The sequence below is a fragment of the Eulemur rufifrons genome, chromosome 9 (genome assembly GCF_041146395.1).
Source record: "Eulemur rufifrons isolate Redbay chromosome 9, OSU_ERuf_1, whole genome shotgun sequence".
Taxonomy (NCBI): Eukaryota; Metazoa; Chordata; class Mammalia; order Primates; family Lemuridae; genus Eulemur; species Eulemur rufifrons.
Genome location: NC_090991.1, coordinates 5,161,786 through 5,186,944, shown reverse-complemented (window position 1 = coordinate 5,186,944; position 25,159 = coordinate 5,161,786). Strand labels below are relative to the sequence as shown.

Sequence of the window (25,159 nt, the reverse complement as noted above, 5' to 3'; positions counted from 1 at the left end):
AATAAAGAGTGTATTTGTATATTTTATTATTTACAATTTCTATGCTACTTCTTTTATATCAGTACAATTTGTAATAACCTTATGTGTATATGACATTATATACCAGGTCTATCTTGTATCTCCTCCAGCACTAAGCTTGGCACACACAGGACACTCAAATATAATTTTAAGTGCATGAACATGATCTTAGGCCAGTCCCTGACTTCTCTGGGCCTCAAATTCCCCGTCTACACAGCAGGGTTGGAGGAATGGGATGGGATCCTAGGTGGATGGGTCTGGTGCCAATTGTTTGTTTGTTTTAACTTTGGATAAAGGAGAGCTTTATTTCTCATAAAGGGTAGCAGCCTGTTGGGCAGCCATTCCAAGAGGTCAGGAAGCAGAGCGCTGGCCAGAAGCCAGGCACATGGGCTTCCCGGTGCCAGCTGTTAAAGCATCTACTGTATGCAAGACTGGGCTGCGGCAGGGGTCGGTGGGACTCAGCACCTGGCCCAGAGCTCCAGGAGATAGCTGGGAACAGGCTGACTCAGGTAGTCAGGTGTGGGGCTCTGAGGGACTACTCTGAGGATATCACAGACGGGGTGCCATGGAGTACAGGTGTAGAGACTGAAGCCAGTGACACGGCAGGAAGTGCCGGGGCTGGAGCCCCTTCCGCTAGCCCCTCCTATCTCTCAATCCTACAGGGTGAAGGGCTTCTTTCACCCAGGGGCTGGGAAGAGCCTGGGTCTTTGTAACAGCTACAATAGAGGGTCCCTCTCAGCCCCCCAGCCCTTCACTGAGCCCTCATCCCATGCCAAGTCAGGCCCAGGCGTGGAGTGGGAGACGCCCACCTCTGCATGTACAGTCTGGATGACATTCTACCACTTTCCTTCAGCTTCAACCTCTCTCCTCTCAGGGGATCCAGGATCCACTCTCTGCCCAGCCCTGTAGCTACCCCCTGCAAGCCAGCGCCCACGCCAAGGCTCTGACCCCTCTTCATACCCTGGCACTGGTTTTCAGACTAAGCCCTGGCCAGTTACTTATTCCCTCTGGAGTCTCTCTTCCCTGCTAAATGAGCAGTTTGTCCAGGTTTCCACATAAAGAATTTGGCCAAGCAGACTGGCTCTGAGCACAGGAACAGAATGAGGGAAGACTCTAGACTGAAACCCTTAGCCAAGCCCAGAGAGCTAGGTCTAAAATCTGGAGGAACTAACCCCTCCGGGCCCCAGCCTCACCCACCCAAAATCATCTGCTTCATGCGTGTACGGGTATCCCATACTCTATCGTGAGCATCTTGAGAGAAGGGACCAGAGAGTTTTGCTTACTTTTGGGGACTCAGTGAGGGCTTGGCCAATACATAGTGGGAACCTAAGAATCTAATGAGCAAAACCACTTGCACATCTTCCATAAAAGCCAGGTTCTCCCGTGCCTTTGTGAATACCATTTCCCCCTTCACTGGCACCAGCCTCTTCATGATCATACCAGAAGAGAGGCTTCCAGAACTTAGCAGGGTGTGGTCCCTGGGCACCTGGACACCATGGATTACGAAGTCCATCTTCCTTGGAGTGGGAGAGAGGGCAGTGGGTGAGTCCATTTTCAGTCGTCAGCCCAAGCAAGGCTGGGCACACAAGAGCCCTGGTGCTAGTGACTGTTGTCTCCTCTGGGGCCCTGGTGGGCAATGTGCTCTGGCTCCCGAACCCGCGTCCAAAGTTTTAAGAAGTAACAGGATTAAAGAAGCACCAAAGGCAAGCCCTCTCTTATGACAGCATCAGACAACTGTTTCAAAATATATTAGATTTGGTTTTTATTGTAGAGCACACATATCGGGCAAAGTGCTGCACACACAACTACGAATCATTTTTGGGAAAAAAGCTGTAAAAAAAATAAAACTGCAACTGCTTTAGTTATGCAGTCCCGACTTGAGGAATCCACGCTGGCAAAGGAGTTCTGGCCCCTGAGAGGGGCTTCTTGATGGTGGCTGCCCCAGATTTCTGTAGCCTCTGAGACCTCAGGCCTGGGCCTCTGGAAACAAAGCCCCAGAATGGTGGTAGCCTGGCTGCCGGGACGCCTTGCTCTCGGCAAGCCCAGGTCCTGGCCTGGCTGACGAGAAGACATTCCTAATAAATCTAGATCAGCAAAATCCTGCAGCTTTCCAGGATCTGAGTGGGTAGAAACTGCCAAAAACTTTAACTTTTTATTATAATTTTTTAAAAGCCGCTTCCCCAGCTCACATGCCTGAGGTGGAGACGGCAACAATCCGGCCTGCAGGCCTGAGCTCTGGCCTTGGATGTATGTTGCAGGCAGAGGGCGCAGGCGCCTTCCTAGAGGGATGGCAGGGGGAGGCGGCCCAAGCTGGCCAATGGAGGAAGAAGGAAAGGGAAAGGGAGACGCCAAGAGACCAAAAGAAAAAACTCAAAACAAAAGAAAACAAAAACCCTACCACACACCACAACAAATTTCCATACCCCAAATGCTAGGACACCAGTCCCTCTAGCTAGAAAAAATTCCTAAAACTGACCCAACTTGGCGAGTCTAACTGTTCCATATAATCACAAGCATATGCTTGAAAGGAGCAACTCAGCAAAGAGGTGTGCTCTTGGCAAGAGAGGTCAGGACCGCTGCGCTAGCCCCTCAGCAGCCCAAGGAACTGTGGGCAGAGCAGGCCAGTACGTGTGGAGGAAGCCCAGGGGGCTCAGCAATAGCTTTAAGGTGGCAGGGGCTGGCACTGTTGAAGCCCCTGCCCAGCCAACCTGAACCCCCCCGCCAAAGGAGGAAGGAAGGGTGTTTGCATGAACTTCCAGGGCACAGAGAGCAGGTGAAAAGTGGAGGACAGCAGGCCCAGCGCAGAACCAGCAAGGTCCCAGGAGACCTCAACCAAGCACGTAAGTGGAGGGAAGGGGTGGGTAAGAGATTGAACTTTGTTTAGAACACGGCAAAGATTTACAATGAAAGCAAAAGAATTTTCTTAACTAAAACATTTTGTTGCTTTTAAATGAACCCTGCCTGACACAGCCCCACTTGAAGACAGCTGCACCCACACCTCTACTGGCCACTCCAGCGTGAGCCTCTGTCCCCTACAGATGCCAACAGCCTTTCCATCCAGGAGGAAAACCAAGAACATGAGAACCCAGGTCCTGGCCAGTTCTGTTCTTCAGCCTTAACAGGCAACAAATCAAGGAAAAAATATACAGGATCAAAAAAAAAAAAAAAAAACCCAGAACAAACAAAACCCTCAAAACAAAACAAAAGAAGGGGCAGCTACATGAGGATTAGCCAGAGTTCTCAGGAGGGTGGCGGGCAGGCCTCAGTGCCTCCGCATCTTCACCTTTCGGGCAGGGCTGCCTGCTGTCTCCGAGCAGTCCTGCGAGGAGTCGTAGGACTTGCGCCAGTAGTTCTCAGAGCTGAAGCTACCCCTTCGCCGGTGTGTGGGCAGTAGCACTGAGCGCCGGTTCTCCTCCTTGTCCATCTCCAGGATCCGTGGCCTGAAAGGAAAGGTAAGGGGGCGCTGCCTGAGAAGCTGGCAGGAAAGGCCTGGCCGTGCCACCTCTGGGCCTGGCCTCAGAATCCCCACCCTTGGGATGGGTCACTCCAGCCCAGTAGTCCTCAATGAAGGGCAGTACTGGTACAACCACTGGCACGGAAGGTTCTTGTCCACTAAGTGCCAGTGGCCACCCCAGTCTTTGAGACACTTCCCAATTACTCTGTGGGGTCTGCCTGGCTGAGTCTGGTGCCCCACAACACGGCCAGGGCTGCTGGATAGAAGGTCTTCCCTACTACAGCCTCAAGACCCTGCATGGTCCTGCTGTCTACCTCTACTTCCCCACTCTCCCCACTTTCTCTCGGCCCCCCCATGCCTTCCCCCTCCTTCTCTACTCACCAACCCCACTGGCCCCTGAAACCACCAAGCTCTTTTCTGTCTTGGGGGCTCAGCTCACACATAGCACTTCCTATCCAGAATGCCCTTTCCACACATCTTCTTTATCCTTCTGGTCTCAGCTTACCTCCTTAGAAACCTTACCCAACCCTTCTGAAATAAGTACCTGGTTCGCCATTTTCCAAGTCCCAAGATTCCCTCTTAACACCTAAGTATAAACCCACCAGAGTGTTTGGCTAGATGAGACTGAGCAAAGGAAGTCACAGGAAGGAAACAACACATTCCCATTTGTCAGAGTCTCTCTGGGGGTACAGGCAGTTGGCCAGGGGTTAGGTGGGAATGCTACCAATGCCACCAAACCAGAGGAACCAGACACAAGGCTTTGGAAGGGTGGGCAATCTCAGACTCCTAACCAGCTTACCCCTCAGGTTTCCCCACCCATTTCACCCTGTATCCAGGCCGTGGGGCTGATTTGCTGGCCTCTGAGGGTCCTAAGCCGAGTACCTGTGAGCAGCATCGGGGTCTGCCTTGCGGTGGGACCGCTTGGGTTTCAGAGCAGGGTCCCTGTTTCCCGACAGGCGATCTGAAGCATAGCTGGGTGGTAATACGGAGCTGCTCAGGGACTTTGTTTCCAACCGGGGTGCATCTAATCTTGTCCTGCAAAGGAAACATGGGGTCACCAATGGGCCTCTGGTGAGGGTGTGGGCCCCATCAAACCAATTCTCTCTCTAGTAAGGCCGAGTGGGGGCCAGCTGGGCCTGGAAGTCAGCACTCTGTACCTCAGCCTCCTTGTGGTTCCACTAGAGATTGGTCTAGCTGACTTCCAAAGGCCCTCCTTCCTTTTCAAGTTCAGGCTTAGGAGTAAGGAATGAGAACACTTCTGTTCGGAGACTTCCAGTGATAGGTATCTGCTGCACCAGGGAAGGATCCCAGGGCTCTCTCTTAGCTGGATGAGGCAGCTGCACATCACCCTACTTGGGCCCAGAGATTCTCTGGGGGACATCTATTCCACTTGCCAGAAGAATGAGGGCCGCACTAGTGGGCACCAACACAGAAAGGATTCCTGGTCCAGGCCTGCAGAGAGGCCAGAGGGTAAGAGAACCAGAGCTACCCTTTCTCCCTATATAGACAGGGACACTGAGGCTGAGTGGCAGAGCCACGGAGGGCAGCCCAAGCTCACTTCATGATCATGAGCTTGACTCTGGTCCCACTGTAGTGACCTGGCAGCTTCTGCTTGTTCCAAGATGCTGACCAGGCAGAGGCCAGTGGGAATTTGAAGGCAAAGTCCCCACCAGCACTGGGTACGAGTTTCAAGGAAGAAACCACCCAGTAAAGGAAAGCATACAAGTACAGATGAGGAAGAGGGGGTGGAGAAGCTGGGTAGAGACAGTTCAGGGCAATGACCCAGCTCCTTTATAAAGCCAAACCAGAAGGAAGCAGGTCTGGAAAACCTCAAAGAAGCCCTGGGGCTTCTTGTGAGGCACAGAGAAGGCTGGCGAGTCAGGCAGGTGGGAGCCATGGGCAGGAGAGGGCCCTAGGTAACAGGCTGGGTAGGGAGTGATGGGGCACTAGCAGAAGGCCCTGAAGGCACCTTTCCTAGAGTCCGCAGGAAACGAGTAGTAACTTGGTTCTGAGGAAGTAGGGGCTATGGTCAGTGCAGGATTCAAAAGGACACACCTCATCACAAGGATGCTGAGGGAAAGAGAGCAGGGAAGAAATGCAAGAAGTCCCTCGAGCTATGCTACTTGGCATTCTGGGTAACAACTGCGTCTGGTCCTTACAGCTCCCCCAATCCCCCATGGCTGCCACCACCACCTTCCATTGACTGGGCTGCTGTGAACAGATGGGAGAAATTGAGTCAGAAAGGCAGCAAATCATGCATCCTAGAAGTTGTGGGGAAAAGTTTAAGCCTAAGCGAGACTTCAAGTCTGACAGGCAGGAGCTACTCTGAACCTGGGTGGGGGCAAGGAGGTCTCCCTCCTGAAGCCAGCAGGGGGCATCTCTCTTCCTTACAGCTGGGAACCAATGTTCTGATCCCGCAGGCTCAAAGTGGTAGGTGGGCAGGCATCCCTGCCCCTTTGCTTTGGCCTCATGATGGAGGCGGCCAGAGGGGCCCAGCTGTACCGACTGGCCGACCAGTCTCAGCCTCTACTCTGGGCTGCTCCAGGCTCAGGGAAGCTGGACCCAGCAGCAAGAAGAGGAATATCCAGTCCTGGCGCTGCTGGAGTCTAAGCTAGTCACCATCCTTCAGGCCTCGGCTGCCACATCTGAGCAAAGGATGGAGAAATGTGACATGACCCTAGACCTTCAGTTCTGAGGGTCCAGGAATCAAGGGCAAGCTGCCTCCTTCACAGCTAGGATTCTTTGGGTAAAGATGGTGATGGGCAACACCCAGAGATGAGGATGTGAAATAGAATAGAATTACCTGAGCCCTGATGACCTCTTTACCAGGCCTCATACCACTGAGTTGAGAGGTCCAGGCAGCAGACATCAGACGATGTGAAACATCAGCCATTCAAGTTGACTGAAAGGACTCCAAGGGCCTCAAAGAGAAGACCCTCTTCTGGCACCCATAAAATTAAGACCACGCAGGTATCCGGGCAGGAAGGCCATGGGTCCCCCGAAAGCCCTAATGAGTCCTGGTGGGGCACTATGGAGTTGTTTCCTTAGGTGAATGACAGATGGCAAGAGAACAGCAGAGTCACCAAGATGAGTCCCTGTGCCACAACCTGATGCCACACTGAAACTTGGCGTGGGCTCCAGCCCTTCTTGAGCTGCTTATTACTTGGGGTGGCCTGCCTGGGAGGCAGTGGTGGCATACCCACACCATGGGTTTAGTACTGCTGGAGACGCCAGGTAGACAGGTGGGACCACCTGAGCCTGGACAGACAGGCCAGGGGCACTAGCTGCCTCTCTGTTTCTCTGGCTGCCTGAAGGAAGGGAAGAGCATTGTTTCCCCCTGCGCAGCACGACAGCCCTGTTGTCATCAGAGGCAGCCCTCAGAGAAGAGATGATGAGAGGTGGCCTTACTAGAAACCCAACCTTCTGTACCCACTTTGGAAACCCAGCCTTCTGCACCCACTTTGGGAATAGTATGCGCTCTGGGGCCCAAACGGCTCCTGACATATCCCCTGAGACTATTACAAGTACATCTTATAAAAGCTGGAGAAGATCCTGCCCTCCCCTCCACTTCCAAAAACTCACCAAGCTGTGGGGTGAGCTCTAGACAGGCTAGAGCTAGATCCCAAGACCAGAGCCCACCAGCTGCTTAACTTCAGAACATGCCCCCGTTAAAAGGCACCAACTCCCATGGACCAGGCTAGGCCCCTCAGAGTTTAGCAGAAAGAGCCAAAAATCTGGAGTCAGGGCCGGGCGCGGTGGCCCACGCCTGTAATCCTAGCACTCTGGGAAGCCAAGGCGGGTGGACTGTTTGAGCTCAGGAGTTCGAGACCAGCCTGATCAAGAGTGAGACCCCGTCTCTATTAAAAATAGAAAGAAATTATATGGACAGCTAAAAATATATATGTAGAAAAAATTAGCTGGGCATGGTAGCACATGCCTGTAGTCCCAGCTACTCGGAAGGCTGAGGCAGGAAGATCGCTCGAGCCCAGGAGTTTGAGGTTGCTGTGAGCTAGGCTGACGCCACTGCACTCTAGCCCGGGCAACAGAGTGAGACTCTGTCTCAAAAAAAATAAAAAAATAAAAAAAATAAAATCTGGAGTCAGAAGGCCCAGTTCTAGTAAAATCTGGACCTGGGCCTCCCCAGGAGGAACAAAGACCTGCCTTACAGATCTGAGTCAGTATCCTGGAGTCAGAGCAAGGCAACCCAGGTATGTGAGGTGAGGGTCAGCTGGCAGACCACCACCCCTAGAGAGGTCAGGACAAAGTAGGGATTGGGTATAGGTAAAAGTAAGGTCAGAACAAAGGATGCCCACGACACCCACATGTGAACTGAGGGGAAGGGAGGGAACTGATTCTGTTCCAGGTGCTCCCTTCATGCTCCTTTATCACGTGTAATCCTCCAGAGAAGCTGCTGGGGAGCATTCCCACTACAGGGGTGGGGGGGGTAGCACTGCTAAATCCAAGGGAAAGTCACTGGCCCGAGTCACATAGCTACCACCCCAAGTCACACAGCTGATACCCACGATGGCCTCTAAAGTACAGGTGGGCCCTCTTCACTGCAGCAGAGCAGAGCACTGTGTCTGGGAGATGGACAACCAGCCACAGTGACCCTGGAGGGATGGCAGTCCCCAGCCTGCTATCAACTACTCTCTAATTCCTGGCTCCACCCTCACGAAGCACCCTTGTGCTAAAAGCCTGGCTCTCCAACAGAACGAGACAGCAGAGACAAGTGTGGCGGACACACCCAAGCACCCCTTTGTCTATCTAGTAATCTGGGCCCCTAGGTCTAGGTCTAAGCTCCAGAATCTTTGGGTACCAGCCTCCCACAAAGCTCAGACCTGCACCCTGCTGTCTCTCCCACAATAGTACCCACTCCCCTCACAGGACTTGCCTCACTCATCTTCCACCGACCTCTGGCCAACATCAGGCTCCTCTCTAATTCCTACTCTGCTCTCTCCACAGAGCAGTTCTGAAATAGGGATAGCAGCATGCTATGTTCAGAAGAGCCTGAAAGCACATGAGGGGTATCACCTAAAGAAGAGGCACACGGTCCTGGGCTCCCAGCAGACCTCCCCCCACACAGGTGATACCCAGGCCCTGAGGGGAGCCTTTCTACATCGTTCAGCCTGGTCAACATGACTGTATACCACAGTACATACCTGAGCCCCAGGAGCCAGGGCTCCATGGATGCCAGCCAGAACACAGGGCCAGCATTACAGGTACTCAGGGATTCCTACAGCTCATACCTAGTAAGGTATCACAATGTCACCCTCCAGGACACCATGAGGCCAAAGACCAAGTTTGCTTTCCTCCACCCGGGCCACTGAACTCCATACTTGAGTTTCTCTTCCCCTCCTATTCCATGGGCCTCTGCTCACAATGTACCTCCAGTGAGTACAGCCTTCCTCATCCCCTACTATCTAACAAGATCAGAGGAACGGTATAGTCAAGAAGGGGCTAGGAGAAAACCCACCCAACATTCACAGGTTTAACCTTAACTGCCCCGATTTTCATGTAAGAACACAGGGCTCAGATAAGATTGCATTTGGAGAGAAAGCAGCAAACCCAGGGGCCAAAGCCCAAGCCTGTCACCTCCCCTGGTAATCTCATTGTCCCCATACGCCCTGGGCAGGCTGCAGACACGTCAGAATGGTTAGGCTGCCAAATGGACACGGTGTACGCATGTGGATACACACACTCATTGAACCAGGGAGCAAACGTGAACTACACCTAGCCACAGGGAACAAGAACCACGGAGACAGGAGCAATACCAAGCACTGGTCAGAGCCAGGGAAACCAAGAGACGGCCACTCCTCCAGCGGGCTGTGGAGGGCAGCAGCCCAGAGTGCACCCTCTGTTTCCACGGCTGCTCTCCCACACACTCAGCCTCACACTCGGGGTGCTTGGCTTTCAGGGAGGGGCTCCCTCCTGACCCCCCTAGGACTCTTTGGCTTGAATGACCAAATAAACCATTGAGTTCAGCCTCCTACAAATAACCTCTCACATGCAAATCTCTCGCCCCACAGCTCACATGCCTCCATGGCTCCCTAGTGACCTCCAGATTTCTCCACACAACATGAAGTCATTTTTGTCCTAGATTATATCAAGTCCTCCACCCAATCTCTATTCGGTGTTCCAGAATAATAGACTACCTCAGACTTCCTGGACTCTAGTCTCTGTAAAGAGTGTACCTTCTGAATTGATTAACTTTGTCCCTGAGTTCCCTTCTATGCCTGGCCGAGGCCCAAACATCCTTGACTACTTTCAGGTGGCACATCTCCAGAAAGCCTTCCTTGACCAATCTCTGGTGAGATGCTAAATGTCTGCCTTCCCTCAAAGGACAAATGGAACAAGAGCCCACACTAACTTGCATTGCTGGCACTAGCACAGAGCCTAGCACACACGGCCTCAGTTACTATTTGACAAATGGATCTCTAGCTGCTTTTTCCAGCTTCAGACCACTCTGAGCTGAGTTCCACTTGACCAAAAGCAAAGAAGTGGGCTATGTAAGCTGCCTTGAGCCACCTTATCTGATTAACTGGAGTGTGCCAACCTCAGGAATATGAGTCTTATAGGCAGATCTAGTGCTGCCCTGGGAGCCTCCTGGAAACACTAACTAGAAGGCCCTGAGGACCAACAAGCCATCTCCTGAGGATCAAATGTTGATCCAAGGCATCCCTCCCTCCTTCACCCCTGCACTCCCTGCCTTCCAGCCTTTGAGCTTACCGGTTCTGCCTGGCCAGCAGTTTCTAGCTCAGGGGTCAGATCTACCAAGCCCACCCTCCCCCTAAATCGGATGCAACTTTTTCTTTTTTGGCTGGGCCCCCAGGGAATACATTCTGCTTTTATACCAGTGCTCACTCTGCTTTGTGTTAGAATGGCATGCAAAGTGCAAACCTGTTACATATGAAGCACCAAGGGAGCACTAAGTTTCCCATGGTGCCTACCTCTGGTGCCTTGTACATAGTAGACCCTTGGTGTTTCTGTCAAGTGAGAAATCCCTGCTCCAAGATCATTCCAAACTAGCTAGATGACTTGAGACTCACTTTCTATCTGAGCAACTTTTCACATTGTGTTCAACACCTTCTACCTTCTACTCTCAGGGTTAACATGGATACTTGGCATAGGGCAGTTAGCAAGGTCCTCAGGAAGGAGGAGCACAGGGTGCATACTAGGGAATCATGGAAGGAGCAGAATGGTTCTCCTTCACAGATGAATTGCTATACCTCTGAAGTTGGTCAGCCTCTTGGTATCTAATCAGTAATGTAAAACTTTAACCTCAGTAATGTAAAACTTTAACCGCACCTCCAAAAAGGTTAGGTCCAGCTTCCCTGCCAGGGGTACCAAAGACTATAAAGAGGCAAGTAAGCTCTTCTAAATCTGAGCTCCAGTTTCTTAAACTCAAACCATCTATCCCAATGACACAGTGCGGGGGCAACGGCAGGATCTGGGGTGTTTGTGTGAACCACCAAGGGGCCACAAGACTCAGCACCAGGAGACTCAGGTTCAAGGTCTCAGTCAGCCATTTACTGGCTAAGTTGCAAGGCCAAGCATTACAACAGCAAGGGAAGGTTATAATGTTTGGATTCCACTCCTGGGAGACTCTCAAAAGGTCATTTATAGCCATCCCGTGAGAAACAAGGGCTCATGGGCATGAAGACTCAGCACCACCCATGTTCACAGGAATGTCTGCTAAACGAGAAAGCACTTGGCAGCTATCCACCTGTTTCCCTCCATGAGGCCCCTGGAAAGACGCTGCCAGCTCTGACTGACCTGAGCTGGTGACAGAGACCCCAAGCCCTCCCTCAGCAGCCTGTGCATTCTTTATGTGACCTTAAGAGAAGGCAGGACTGGCTCCAATCCCTTTGCCTATGAGAAGAGCCAGGCTCAATGCTCAGATTCTACCCACTAGAACACAACCTCACCAGAAGACATCAAATCAACCAGGTACCCCCCACCCACCTCCCACAAGGCCACATCCTGCTCATCTCCTCTGGGTGGTGCCTGGGCCAGGATGCTCCCCCTTTTCAACTTGTCACAACTTATCATTTTCTAAGACAAGCCCCTGGAGCTGCTCCTCACTGGTGTGAATAGTTCTCCACACACTGACTGAGTCTCCTCTGGCTAGGCCTCATGTTGGGCCCCAAATGAACAGGGATCTCCCCATTCCCACAGAAAGTAGATTTGGAAATCCACAATGGCAAGCATATGGGCTGTGACAGTCCAAACTGGGGCATGTGTGCGCTACAAGAGTTATAGGTGTGTATGATGCTTCCTGCATGTCAAAATGGTCAACCTGAGCCTTGAAGAATGGCTAGGTTAACCAATTTTCAGCGTGTATATGTAGGTCATTTGGGGAGTTGGGGTGTGGATCAGAAGATGAACATGTTAGATGAAAGGTATTCCCAATGGAGGCCACACTGCCACAAGAGCCCAGGACACAAGTCCATGGACCAAATTAGGAGCTGCAGGTACTTTAAAATAAGTGAAGAGTGGAAGATGAAGGGGAAAACACCAAAAGCCACGTATGGTGGCTCATGCCTATAATCCCAGCACTTTGGAAGGCCAAGGCGAGAGGATCCCAAGTTCGAGAACAGCCTGAACAACATAGCAAGACCCTGTCTCTACAAAAAAATTGAAAGATTAGCTAGGCATGACAGTGCATGCCTGCAGTCCCAGCTACTTGGAAGGCTGAGGCAGTAGGATCACTTGAGCCCAGGAGTTCAAGGCTGCAGTGAGCTATGACCACAAGACACTGCAATCTAGCCCAGGCAACAGAGTAAGACCCTGTCTCAAAAAATAAACTGGACTTCATCAAATTAAAAGAAAAAAAGGAAACACCAAGGAGACTAGGCTGGATGCTTGGATTTTATTCTGCAGGCAATGGAGATGCCCAAGCCTCTCTTCTGGTCCCCCGGGTTGGCTCCCTACAGCTGGGCACTTCCCCGGCTCAGCTGCCTAGGGAAGCTGGAGGACATCTTCCCACTCCTCTTCAGCCCCCTTGCCCCAAAGCTTTGTGCTTCTGCCCTCCAGCCTACTCCTTGAATGGCTCCTGGATCCACTGAAGTCAGAACGTAGAAGAGCCTCAGTCACCCATAACAGCCATTCCCAAGGTCAGACTAATGCCAGGGGCCCAAATATATGAAGAGCTTCCAGGGGTGCTAACAGTGCAGACTCCTAGCTGTGCTGAGGAGCATCGGACTCAGCCAGCCTGGGAGGACAGGTATGGAAGTCACCATTTAAGAAGCAGCAGCCGGAAGACTGACCTGACACGCTATGACCACCTCCTGCAAAGATTTCCCCAGAATAAGCTACTGTGAGAGGCCAGTAGGGAACACCTGAGAAGTTACTGTTCTGGTTCTGTGGACTCTGTTACTTCTAGGTTCTGGGTTTTGGCCTGTGCTGGGAACCACAGAAACAGAAAGTAGAAAGGCAGATTAAAAATCTTTCCCCTGATGAATTCTGGGAATACTGTTAAGTTACAGAAGAGAGGCTGCCAACCACCAAGTTGACTCAAGTGTCTGGAGCTCCCATATGTGCCTAGCACTCTGCCTGCACCACAGGACCATCCCAGAGCCTGGATCCTATCCGTTCTACTGATGATAAAATGAATACTCAGTTTTGACTTGAGTGGCACAGTCATGCTAAAGAGACTTCATTACCACATTATTCCACATTATTCTGAACTTTTGTGCCCAAAGGGACAGGATGCCAAAGTTACTGACTGAAGTTTGGAAAAAAAAAAAAAAGTGAGCCAGAAAAACTTAAAAAAAAACTTCCAATGGCCAAAGCCAGAACAAATTGAATGTAAAATAAATTCCCATGAGTCCATATTAAGTGATTGACCATATAAATAAATGAGGGAAATAGACAAATCTCCCATGCAGAAGAATTCCAAGTAACTTATGTGGCTACTCCTCCATTAAGGAGACAGGGCTAACCCCCCACTCTTTAAATGTGGGCTGCACACAGTGACTTCCTAAGAGTACAGCAATGGACAGGGGTCAAACAGTAACTTTACAGTAGAAAACCTAACAAAAGCTGCATCAGCCAGGTGATCAAAAGCAACAGCGATAAGCTGTGTTGACAGTTATGTATCCTTGGTATGTGGTAAAAAATGGCACTTTACCTCCCCCAAACCATAACCCCCATCTAACCATGAGCAAGGGAGAAATATCAGACAAATCCCAACTGTGGGTTCTATAAAATACCTAACCAGTCCATGTCATCAAGAATAAGCCAAGTCTAAGAAATTGTCACAGCCAAGAGGAACCTAAGATGACATGACAATGTAATGTGGGATCTTGGGACAGAGAAAGGACATTAGGAAAAGCCTAAGAAAATCTATAGTATGGACTTCAGTTAATAACATATCAAGATTTAGGCCAAGCCCGGTGGTTCACGCCTGTAATCCTAACTCTGGGAGGTCGAAGAGGGAGGACTGCTTGAGGTCAGGAGCTCAAGACCAACCTGAGCAAGAGTGAGATCCTATCTCTATTAAAAAATAGAAAAAAAGTTAGCCAGGTAACTAAAAATAGAAAAAATTAGCCGGGTGTGCTGGCACGCACCTATAGTCCCAGCTACTTGGGAGGCTGAGGCAGGAGGATTGCTTGAGCCCAAGAGTTTAAGGTTGCTGTGAACTAGGCTGACGCCACAGCACTCTAGCCTGGGCAACAGAGTGAGACTGTCTCAAAAAAAAAACAAACAAACAACACCCAAACCCCACAATCAAGATTTATATTGGCTTCTTGACTATAACTAATACGCCACACTAATACAAGATTAACAATTAGGGAAATGGAATGCAGTGTAGATGGGAACACTCTGTGCGATCATCACAATTTTCTATAAAACTGTTCTAAGTTAAAAAAAAAAAAAAGATAGCAAGCTATACAACAGTCTGATCATGCCTAAGTCTAGGTACTGGTTTTGCTCTTCTCACTGACTTCTTTATTACTGAGCAATCACCCATCCTTTTGAATGGGACTCCATTCAAAAGAAAGGCTTGTCTTCACCCAATGTCTGTGTGGCTGTGCCCTTGGAAAAATCTCAATCCACTCACCTCACGAGGGGAAAGAAAGAAATGCTAGTGAGGCTAGGTCTGTCTATGTTAATCAGTACATCCCCAATCTCCTCCCCAGAGAGAACAGCCACAAGCTATGACCCTGCTGAACACTGCATCCTAACATCGCGCCTTCATCTCCTCTCCTCACTCCCTCCTCCCAGACATGAAAACCCAGGCATTTTTAAAGCAAGCTGCTAAGGAAGAGTCTAAAAATAATCACCAAGAGCACATGTGACAAATCAGAACCAAAGAGGTGAGGAAAAGATTTTGGGATGGTTTGGAAGAGTGTTCCCCAATCTTGTCTCAATACTGCCTCCATAAATATCAGGAGCATGTGCTTTTGCTCGGTCCTAAATTCCCTAGTAAATAACCACAGAACTTAATTTTCTGATGAAAAGACAAAACAGTTTTATCCTCATAGAATTCAAATAAAAAGTAAGAGAACTTATAGACTTCTGCTCTCCCAAGCTTCACTCTGCTATGCCACTGATACAGAGGAGCCGAGTTTTAAGGGGACACAGACCCACATCTCCAGACAGGCCTGCAGGTGAGGCAGAAGGTACCAGACATAGGGCACTTACTTCCTAAGAATGATGACAGCGCGGCGCTCCTTGATGTCCTGAGGCCGTATGCAGTGAGTGATTTCATCAGCAGCATATCCACTAAAAAGAAACAGAACATGTGGCTGTGAAGAGCAGACAGATAACCACCGTTCCTCGGGGATAAGAGGATAGGAATATGGTCCAGGTCTTACTTATGGCCACCCTCTACCCATTATTTGAGAGGGATTTACATAGAAGAGAAATACCATGTTAAGCTCCAGGAAGCTTTTGCTCAGAAGCTAACTCAAGGAAAAACCTGCTATGAGGCAAAGGAGACCCACTGGCCTCTTAAGGCAGAGGCCAGTGCAGAATTCTCCCCGCATAGGCCAGAAGCCCTTCTTTTCACGAGCCCTCAAGCAGGTACACCTTTAGTGGCTCTGGAGGCAACTGGAGGGACTCAGGCCAGACTTTGGTGAAAAGATGAAGAACCGCATCTCCTCCTCATTCTCTCTCCCTCCAGCACACAGAGGAAACCAAGGCAGCCGCTGACAACACTGACTCACCAGGGAAAACTAGGACTGCCATGTTCCAAAAGAGAATTTGTCTACTTGGAAAAAAAACTTGCAAAAGCCTCCATTTGGGGGGGACCCAAAAATTTGAAGATAGCTGTGTTTGGGATATTTGAAGAATTTTCAAATATCTATTTTCAACAAGTTATATGACTTTTAAAACTGCTCACAAGCCAATGAATGTGGGTAGATGACTGTCCTCTTCTCAGCTAGCATCTTTCCAATTTGAAACTCTGGAGGCAAGCTCTACTTCCCGAGCCCCTCACGTGCCCTCACTGGGAGCATGGCACCAATAACACCCCCTCACATCCCAAGATCCTCCACTGAGCTGCGCCAGTTCTACACAGCAAAAAACTCCCTTGGCCACAGGGGCCTGGGGGAGGGGGTAGAATGGCTTCTCAGCTTCTCCACCTGCCCCTGGACCACTAACCTTCCTCTCATGGCTGCTGATCAGCTCCCTTCTCGATGACTAGCTGTACAGGCACATACTTAACTGTCAGAAAGAACACAGAGAGTGCACTGGGGCACACTTAGGGTCCCGGTTACTTGGGAGGCTGAGGGGGGCGGGGAAAAAAAAATTGAATCGCTTTAGCCCAGGAGTTTGAGTCCAGCCTAAGCAACACAGCAAGACCACATATATTAAAAAGATGTGTGGCTCGTACTAGAGTTTGAAAAAAAAAAAAAAAAGTAGAAAAATTAAATTTTTAAAAAAGAAGAAAAGAAACACCACAGGCCTGGGATTCCTCAGATGACCAGGCTGGCCCAACTGCAGGCAAGAGGTGGATGCAAGAGCCAATAAGAGATACAAAGCCAGGAGGCTACAAGAGGCTCAGCCTCGAGGGGGAGGCACCTCTGATTTGAGGCATGCTGGTGGTAGAAGAAAGAATCTTTTATAGATTCCCCACCCAAGCTGCTCCTAGCCCAGAGTTTTTCAAGATTTTTCTCTGTGAACACTAGTCTCACAAGAGACTGAGGATGAATGTCTACAGTCAAATCAATTTGGAAAATAGTGATTATAGTTTCAAAAAGCCATTCGTGCATTAAAGGATCTGAGAATTACTACAGCAAAAGAACCTGCTGCCTTTGCTTACCTGAGCACTGACCAAAAAACCTTCTCTCAAATAACACCTATTAATATCCATCAGCCCACAGTGAGAAGTGCCATATAGGAGTTGGGGAGTTGAAGAGACCTGAGTCCAAACCTGAGCTTTGTTGCCTACTAGCTTTGTGACCTTGGTTTATCACATGCTGAGCCTAAACTTCAGTTTCTTCATCTGTAATAAGGTTAGCAGTAGGTTCTTGAGTGTTCATTTTGTTATGCTTTGTAACTTAGGTATTCTTTTGTCATTACTAAAGATTATGACATTTTAAAAGGGAGACAGCATCTCCTCCCTTCCAAGCAGAATCATAGTGTTGTATGTCTACATGGTTGAAACCTCTGGAAAGGGGTGGTGAGAGGCCTACCTGCAGGACTGTTGACAGAATTAAGTTAAATAATGCAGGATACCTGGCACCCAACAACCTTTACTAAGCATCTGACACAAGCCAGAGGCCCCTAGACCACTCTGGAGTAAGCCAGAGCCTTAGGTTCAGTACCTGCCAAGGAGACATGATCCAGGCTCCCCCTGAAGGGATCTGCCAACAACAGAGGCCTCCTGGACCCCCATTTCCAAGGCTAGGAGCCCTAGGTCTCATCCCATGTCTGCCACTGTGCTACTCCATACTAGGGGGAGAGGGGACTTGGGCTGCAAGATAGTCGCATACACACACAGACACAGAACTTCCCCAAAGAGCTAAGTCCAAGCTCCCAAAGGCACATTTCTGAGGCCTGAGTGTGCAGTGTTGGCTACAGGCAACCTTCCCTGCTGTTGACAAGTGTTATTAATCTGTCTGACTCGGCTACAGGCATGACCAAGGGCCTTTACTTCCCATCTCCAACAAGGAACCACTTCTTTTAATGCAGTTCTGGAGCAAATCCAGACGTTTGTGGAAGCTTGCCTGCCCCGATGCTCCCTGCCCCCATCCCCCAAAGGGCTCTAGAACAAACAATAAGCCATGCCAGTTTCCTGCCACCAAGCCCAGGCCTCAGAACAAGTGTGGAGGTAGGGATGCACAGGTCCACAGAAATGACCTTGGCACTGACCCTACCTGGAGGGCTCATTAGCTCGGGTCTTCCTGGAAGCTGCTGACACAGCCCACTGACCCTTCCTCAGAGCATCGGCCTCCTGCAACAGGAGCTCAAAGTCCTGCTCAAGGGAAGCTCTCCTGGCCAAACTTCAGACAGTGTCAAACAGAGACCACAGGGCATTACTTACTGCTAAGGAACCTACTTGCTACAAGAGAAACTGTTCGAAAGTCCCAGTCTGCCAGCTTGAAACTTAATATGCCCTGGGCCCAGCCCTACCTTTGGCATGAAGAAAAGTTCCAGTGCCTCCTGCTCTTTTGTTTCCACAGGGAGAAGAGGAAATACCTCATGTTGTCCAGCCTGCCTGCTCCTGCCTGGGCTGAGCCCCTAGCCCAGCAATGATGAATATGCCAAAAGCATCAAGAGTAACAGAGCCTAGCTCTGTCACCCACTAGTTCTATACCCCAGAGTGACTCTTTAGGGCATCAGCACATTTATCTCCTCCTCTAGGAAGCTTTCCCTGACTCCCCTAGGCTGGGTTTCCCCCATGTTGCTCAACCTTACCCCTCCCATGTCTCTCTACTACTCCATTTGGCCTTGTGGAAATTGTGCCTTCCATATAAGACAAAGCTCTTTAAAGCCCTCACTCATCTCTGCATACAGTGGACACTGAAATGTTGTGTTGAGCTGAACTATTCTACTACTTAGATCCCAGTCTCTACAACTACAAAACAAGGATCACAGCAAGCCCTTTCTCAGAGAATTAAGTGCAGGTTAAATGAGGAGTCTGAAAAATTTTTGCAAGGGACTGCACAGCACTGTACATTTCTCTTCTAGGGGACAGTCTTGGAGACTGAGTTAAGGCACATTTCCAATATGGTCACCATTCCCCCATCTACTCTGTGCCCTGCCTAGATTAGCATGGACCAGAGATGGAGGGACTGCCCAAGATTTTGGCCTGGTGACAGCCTCCCTCAACAGTGGTAGGCCCACAGGACTTAATAGCTCATGCTTTTAGGGCCAGGATTGTGAGCTTAGGCTCAAATTATTTACCACAGTGGTCTCCAACCTTTTTGGCACCAGGGACGGATTTCATGGAAGACAATCTTTCCATGGATCAGGGGTGGAGGTGGGGGGTTTGGGATGATTCAAGTGCATTACATTTATTGTGCACTTTATTTCTATTATTATTACACTGTAATATATAATGACATCATTAATTACATAAACCTCTCTGCTAATGATAATCTGTATTTGTAGCCACTCCCCAGCACTAGCATCACCGCCTCAGTGCCACCTCAGATCATCAGGCATTAGATTTTCATAAGGGACACACAACCTAGATCCCGCCCCCCCCCCCTTGTTTTTTGAGACGGAGTCTCACTCTGTTGCCTGGGCTACAGTGCCGTGGTGTCAGCCTAGCTCACAGCAACCTCAAACTCCTGGGCTCAAGCGATCCTCCTGCCTCAGCCTCCCAAGTCGCTGGGACTACAGGCATGCGCCACCATGCCTGGCTAATTTTTTCTGTATATATTTTTAGTTGTCCATATAATTTCTTTCTATTTTTAGTACAGACAGGGCCTCGCTCTTGCTCAGGCTGGTCTCGAACTCCTGACCTCGAGCGATCCTCCTGCCTTGGCCTTCCAGAGTGCTAGGATTACAGGCGTGAGCCACCGCGCCCGGCCCTAGATCCCTTGCACAGGCAGTTTACAGTAGGGTTCATGCTCCTATAAGAATCTAACACCACCGTTGTTCTGACAAGTGGCGGAGCTCAAGTGGTGATGTGAGCAATGGGGAGCGGCTGTAAATGAAGACAGATGAAGCTTCACACTTGTTTGCCTGCCACTCACCTCCTGCTATGCAGCCTGGTTCCTAATAGGCCACAGACCGGTACTGGTCTGCAACCTGGGGGTTAGGAACCGCAGATTTACCAGACCCAAGCTTCCAAGAAGACACTTGGACTAACTTTATGAGAAGTCCTAGGGCTTTTGAATCAAGGGAAAAAGGTCAATGTGCTGAGTCCCAATTCTATGCACATCAAGGTACAGAGAGTAGCTGAACAGAATGGGCAGCTCATTTCCTAGGACACTTTTAGCTAAACTTTAAGCATCAGTAGCGTGACACAGATTCAACATTCTATAACAACTCTATGGCATCATTAGCCCCACTTTGCAGATGAGGAAAACTGAGGCCCAAAAAAGATTAAGTGACTTGCCCAAGGACAAATAGCTAAAGTGGTGGCACTGGAACTCCAAGTTTGCCATCAAACTTTTTTTCCCCCCCCCAGGTGGCAGGGGTAGGAAGAAAAGCCCATCTGTGTTTTCCTGGTGACAAGGTATAATCTGTCCCAGAGGCCTTGCTGGCCTCACCACAGGACACATGCATACCCACCAGCCCCACGGAAGAGGTCTGCAAAGATGAGCCTATGCTTCTAGAGAGCTAGCACCATACCTCTGCAACGGCTGCCCAGCAACTGCCCGGCCTAAAATGGCCAGACAGCTCTGAAATTTTTATGGCCTATTTATTCTCTGCCTGCTCTGAGCCTCATGATTAAGACTATGGCTCACCACTCACTTTTCTTCCTTTGCTGCCCTCTGCCTTCTTGTCAGGCCTGGCAGCACCAAGGGCAGCCAACCTCCCTGGCCCGGAGCTCCTCCTGAGAGTGCACAGCCCTGACTTCATCCTGTGGTTCCTCCCCCTCCCATGGAATCAGAAGATTCCACACAAGAGATGTGGCCCAGGACCTGTCTGCCCTACTTTCCCAACTATTTTAAGCTGGAAAGCTAAATTTTGCTTTCAACCAGCTGAATAAGATCAGCCCTTAGCCCAGAACTGACAGAGGTGCCCACTCCACCCAATACCAACTGTTAACTGGAAGAGTCACAGGCCGAGCAGCCCAGTGCATGCCCCATGGCTGGGTGATACAGTCATTTACAGAGGGGTGGCCAGGGCCCGGGTCTCTGGGCGTGTGGTCACCATACCACAGGCAATGTAGCAGTGACTACAGGTAGCAGCAAGTAAGCAATTAGCCATGAAGTAATTATTTAAATGAATCCAACTAGAGTCTGTTTCAATCTGCCTCACTCACCTTACAGGGAACAGAAGGAAGGTAGCATGAATTGATATGAAGAAGTAAAAAATATTTATTTCATTAAAAAACAGCATTAAGAGGGGGACCTGCCCAGGCCCAAAATGGGAAGGTTACAAAAAACAACTGCCAACTAGGTTTGGAAAGGAGTTTGAAGCACTTCCAGGAGGATCTGTGAAGCCTTGCACTAAATGCCCAGGTTTAGACACTGCTGAGTCAATGTTTGCCATCCATCAACATCCACGCTGACCACTATTAAATATAAAATTGTATTCCTGCCATGTTGCCTTGGATGGATACAGACACCATTGCCACCATCACCAACTGAAGTCTGAATCATACTGACAATTACTAGACTCCCTCATCTGCAAAGCACCACTGTTTTTCACCAGCCCCTCCCTTCCAATCTGCAGCTTTACTGATCATCGCCTCTGGGCTGGGATCCATACTAAGAAATGAGAGAAAGCATTGCTTCTTACCAGCTCACATCTGCAGGATCTGATGAGGGGCACTACTAACAGGCAGGTGTTTACTCACCTGTGTAACAAGTAAGCTAAGTACTAAGTGAACAGGTGCTAGAAGATTTAAATTAGTGGGAGGACCCAGAACTCTAGAGCAGTGGCTTTCAACTGGGGATGATTCTGCACTATGCCTACCCCCAGCCCCGAACATTTGGCAATGTCTGGAGACGTGTTGGCTGTCATAAAAACACTACTGGCATCTAGCGGATAGAGGCCAGAGATGCTGCTAAACAGTCTACAATGCACGAACAGCCCCACACAAAGAATCAGTGAGCCCCAAGTATCAACAATAGCACTGTTGGGAAGCCCTGAACTAGAGCTTCACCAGGGCATCCCCAACCCTGGAGGGTAAATGCCATCTGCCTCATGTTAACATCCATTCCTCTCCCCACCTTACCTGTGGCTACTACCTGCTACTGCAGCCAAAGCTGCTACTGTTCCATGTGCCCTCCACCATTCTCTGCTTGGCTAATTCCTGAGTCACCCAAGTTCTAGCTTACTTTCTCCCCAAAACTTCCAACACTCAGAATGGGTAAGATGTCCCCCCCTCAGTGTGCTCTTGTAGTTACCTTCCTGGGCTGTAACTATCCACCTGTCTGAGGTCTCCACTGGGCCTAAACTCCATGAAGGGAAGAGCCATGTTTCAGGCTCCACCAAATCCCTGGCCCCTTTCCCACCAAAAGAGCAGGGGATCATTATGTGATTGTGTATGAAAGCAAGCAGCCATTTAAGTGCCTGCCCTGCACCAGGTCCTGTATTAGACACCAAATCACCACATTTAATTCTAATAGGCTTCGGAAGTTGGCATCTTTCCCATCTACAGATGGGAAAGCCAGAGAACGCCCACAAAATCCCAAAGCAAATGAGAGTGAGAGCTGGATTCAAAGCCTGGGGCAGCACTTTTCAGGACATGGCTGAGCCTCCCACACTAACTCCACAGCCAAGTCTGAATCCAGGAGGGCTGGGAAGGGACTGGGAAAGCTTTAAGACTCTACTATTCTAAGGAAAAGATGAAGAGAATTTTCCTCATGATGCAATCCTGTTGCTGATCACTAACAGACCTGCATATTAACAATGTGAAATTTCTGTTCTTTAATCCAGAGTGTGCATGTGTTGGGGGTCGGGACAAGTGGGAGTCTCAAAGTCAAAAAATGCCATGGGATCTTCCCATTAAGCACCAGACCACTGCTGGACCTCCTGACAACAACCCTGAGAGCCTATGACAACGTAGAAAATTAATATCCCATCAAAAGACTAAATGGTCCTTGTGTGAGGTCCTTTGAGCACTGTGAGCCCTTCAACGGAATCAGACCACTACCTGTCATACACAGCAGGCCCCTTGCGAAGGTCTGTCCTGGAAATCCCATCTTAAAAGGGCCCTGCCAAGATATCCATCTACGAACATCATGCAGGTTTGAGAAGCTCAGAAGCCGAAATCACAGGAGGCATCTGACAGGTAAGCGGTACTCTGGGTTTCAGACGCATAGGGAGTTAAAGCACTGCTTCTGCTGCCACCAGCTTCCCAGACTTTTCCATTAGGTGGTCTTGGACATCACAAGGCTCTGCTACCATCCACAACATGGAAGCAACCTCAGCTGTCTGAACTCAAATGAGACAGATGACTTGCCTTCCTGATACTAATATATGTGCTGCCAAAGCCACGACCTCGTCATATTAAAAGCACTCTAGGGATCCAGCTTCCCCTCATGACTGTGGCTCCACTGACTCACTTTAGAGTTTAAGCTGCTCACGACAAAAGCTCGGTGTCTCTTGATCCTATACTTGATGGTGGTCAACCAAGCTGCTCTCAATAGCTGCAGCCTAGACCTTCTAAGAGGTTTTGGAGATTAATGAATTACATTATTAGATTTACCTTTTGAGGTCTGGAAGGAGGAAGTTTCCAAATAAATTTTTACTTCTCATAAACAACAAATATATTCCAGCAGGCAATCTTCTCTGGGGACCATGACACTGAGCTAATCCTCAGTGGATCTGGGACCCAAAATAGGCCAAGAAGCTAAGTTCTGCTGCTCACATACCAGGAGAAGAGACCAGCCGCATTTTGTTTTATTCAGTTCTGATAACAGGTAACATATTCTTACAAAGAACCCATGGGATCTTACGCAGCCAAGGGGGGAGAATTTTAAGAGTGTGCTGCACTCTGTTCCCGGCCCAACCACTAATTTGTTCAAAGCCAAAGAAGTCACTCCCCCACTTGGGAATGGAAAACTCTTTACCAATTAAATATTCTCAGGGGCCTTTGCCTGTGAGTATTTTCTCTGTTAAGGAATCTGTGAACATTATTCTGTTAAGAAAACCAAGAATAGCAAAACAGGAAAGACTCAGGTACTAAGTTCAACTCTTGTTTTTAAGAGGGCAGATTTAGAAATGGAAGTCCAGAATGTAAAAGCAACTTGCAAAAAAAAAAAGGGAAAAGAAGCTCCTAATATCTCAGCCTTCCGGAAAGATGGCTTTAGATTAATTCTGCCAACTCCATGTTCACCCTAAACCTGCCTTTAGGTACAGAATTTCACATAGGTTCCCTGATCCCTATTCTCTTGCTACATGTTTTTAAACACAGGCCCGCCCCTTCCCCTGCTCCCCACAAGCTACAAACACAAGAATGGGTCAGAAATGTAAAAAGTACGGACTCCTACTGGCTGCTGCTTCCCAGGCCAGGGTGGGTAGCTAAGGCAACAGGGTGCAGAGCCGCCCCCCTCCACCCAGGTGGGTTACCTGAGAACAGTCACGCTCCCCCTGCGCACGGGCAGGGAAAGCACAGGTTCTGACACCCGGATAGGCTTGAACTGGAACTTGCAGCCGAAGCAGAGCGCAGAGTCGCTAAAGAAGGACACGGACACGATGGGGCGCTCGAAGATGTGGATGGGGTCCACGTGAGACACGATGCAGCCGCCGGGCTGGTAGTCGTTGATGACGGCGCTGTTGACGAAGCCCTCGGGGATGACGCGGTGCTCCACCAGCTTCTGGATCACCAGCTGGTGCACCCACTCAGGGATCTCGTCCACGTCGCCCGGCGGATAGAGGCGCTCCTGGCCGGGCCCGCGCTTCTGCAGCTGGGCGCCGTAAGTGTAGCCCTCGCCAAAGAAGTACTTGTTGCGCAGAGGGGCCCGGTCCACCGTGTGCTCGTTGTAGAGGCCCTTCTCAGCGCGGGACACCACCTCATCGATTCGGGCCTCGATCTTGGCGCACTCGTCCTGGCTGAAGAGGCGCATCTGGCGGATGCCGCTTTTCACCTTGCGCGCTTCCTCCTCCTTCTGCAGCTGCTGCTCCTCATAGTCGCTGCGCTCAGGGTCCGAGTCCTCTTGATACTTGCGCTTAGCCCCGGACATGGGGTAAGGTTCGGCCGCGGCGGCGGCCGCGGCGGCAGCAGCTACAGCAGCGGCGGCCGCGGCGGCGGCCTCCCGGCTGCCTGCCTTATAATTGTCCCGAGACGTCATGGACTTGAGCTTCTCACGCAGGTCCGTGTAGCCGCTGGCGGCCGCCATGGCCCCCGCGACGCTACTCTAGGGTCCTCCGGGGCGGGCGGGGCGGCCGGGCATGGCTCTCGGGGGACGCGCCCGGGGCCCCCGGAGGGAAGGAGGTCCTCAGTGCCGGGCCCCCATGCGTGGGCGGAGGACCAGGCGGGGGGCGTCAAGGGGCCGGGCGCGGGGTCGAGCCTCAGGGGCGGCGGGTCATGCAGTGGTGGCGACAACGGGGCTTCTTCCTCCTCCACCTTCTCCACGTCCCAGAGGGCCGGGACGCTGGCAACGCCTCATG

The 25,159-nt window shown here is 50.3% G+C and overlaps 1 protein-coding gene across 1 annotated transcript; it reads right to left on the bottom strand.

The window, feature by feature from the left end:
• Positions 1 to 25,159, bottom strand: ALKBH5 (alkB homolog 5, RNA demethylase). The gene is made up of 4 exons (XM_069481931.1): positions 24,119 to 25,159; positions 15,119 to 15,199; positions 4,355 to 4,507; positions 1 to 3,458 (listed from the first exon to the last, which is right to left on the bottom strand). Exons 1-4 carry the CDS (start codon positions 24,886 to 24,888, stop codon positions 3,281 to 3,283), a joined length of 1,182 nt encoding a protein of 393 aa, XP_069338032.1. The 5' UTR covers positions 24,889 to 25,159; the 3' UTR covers positions 1 to 3,280.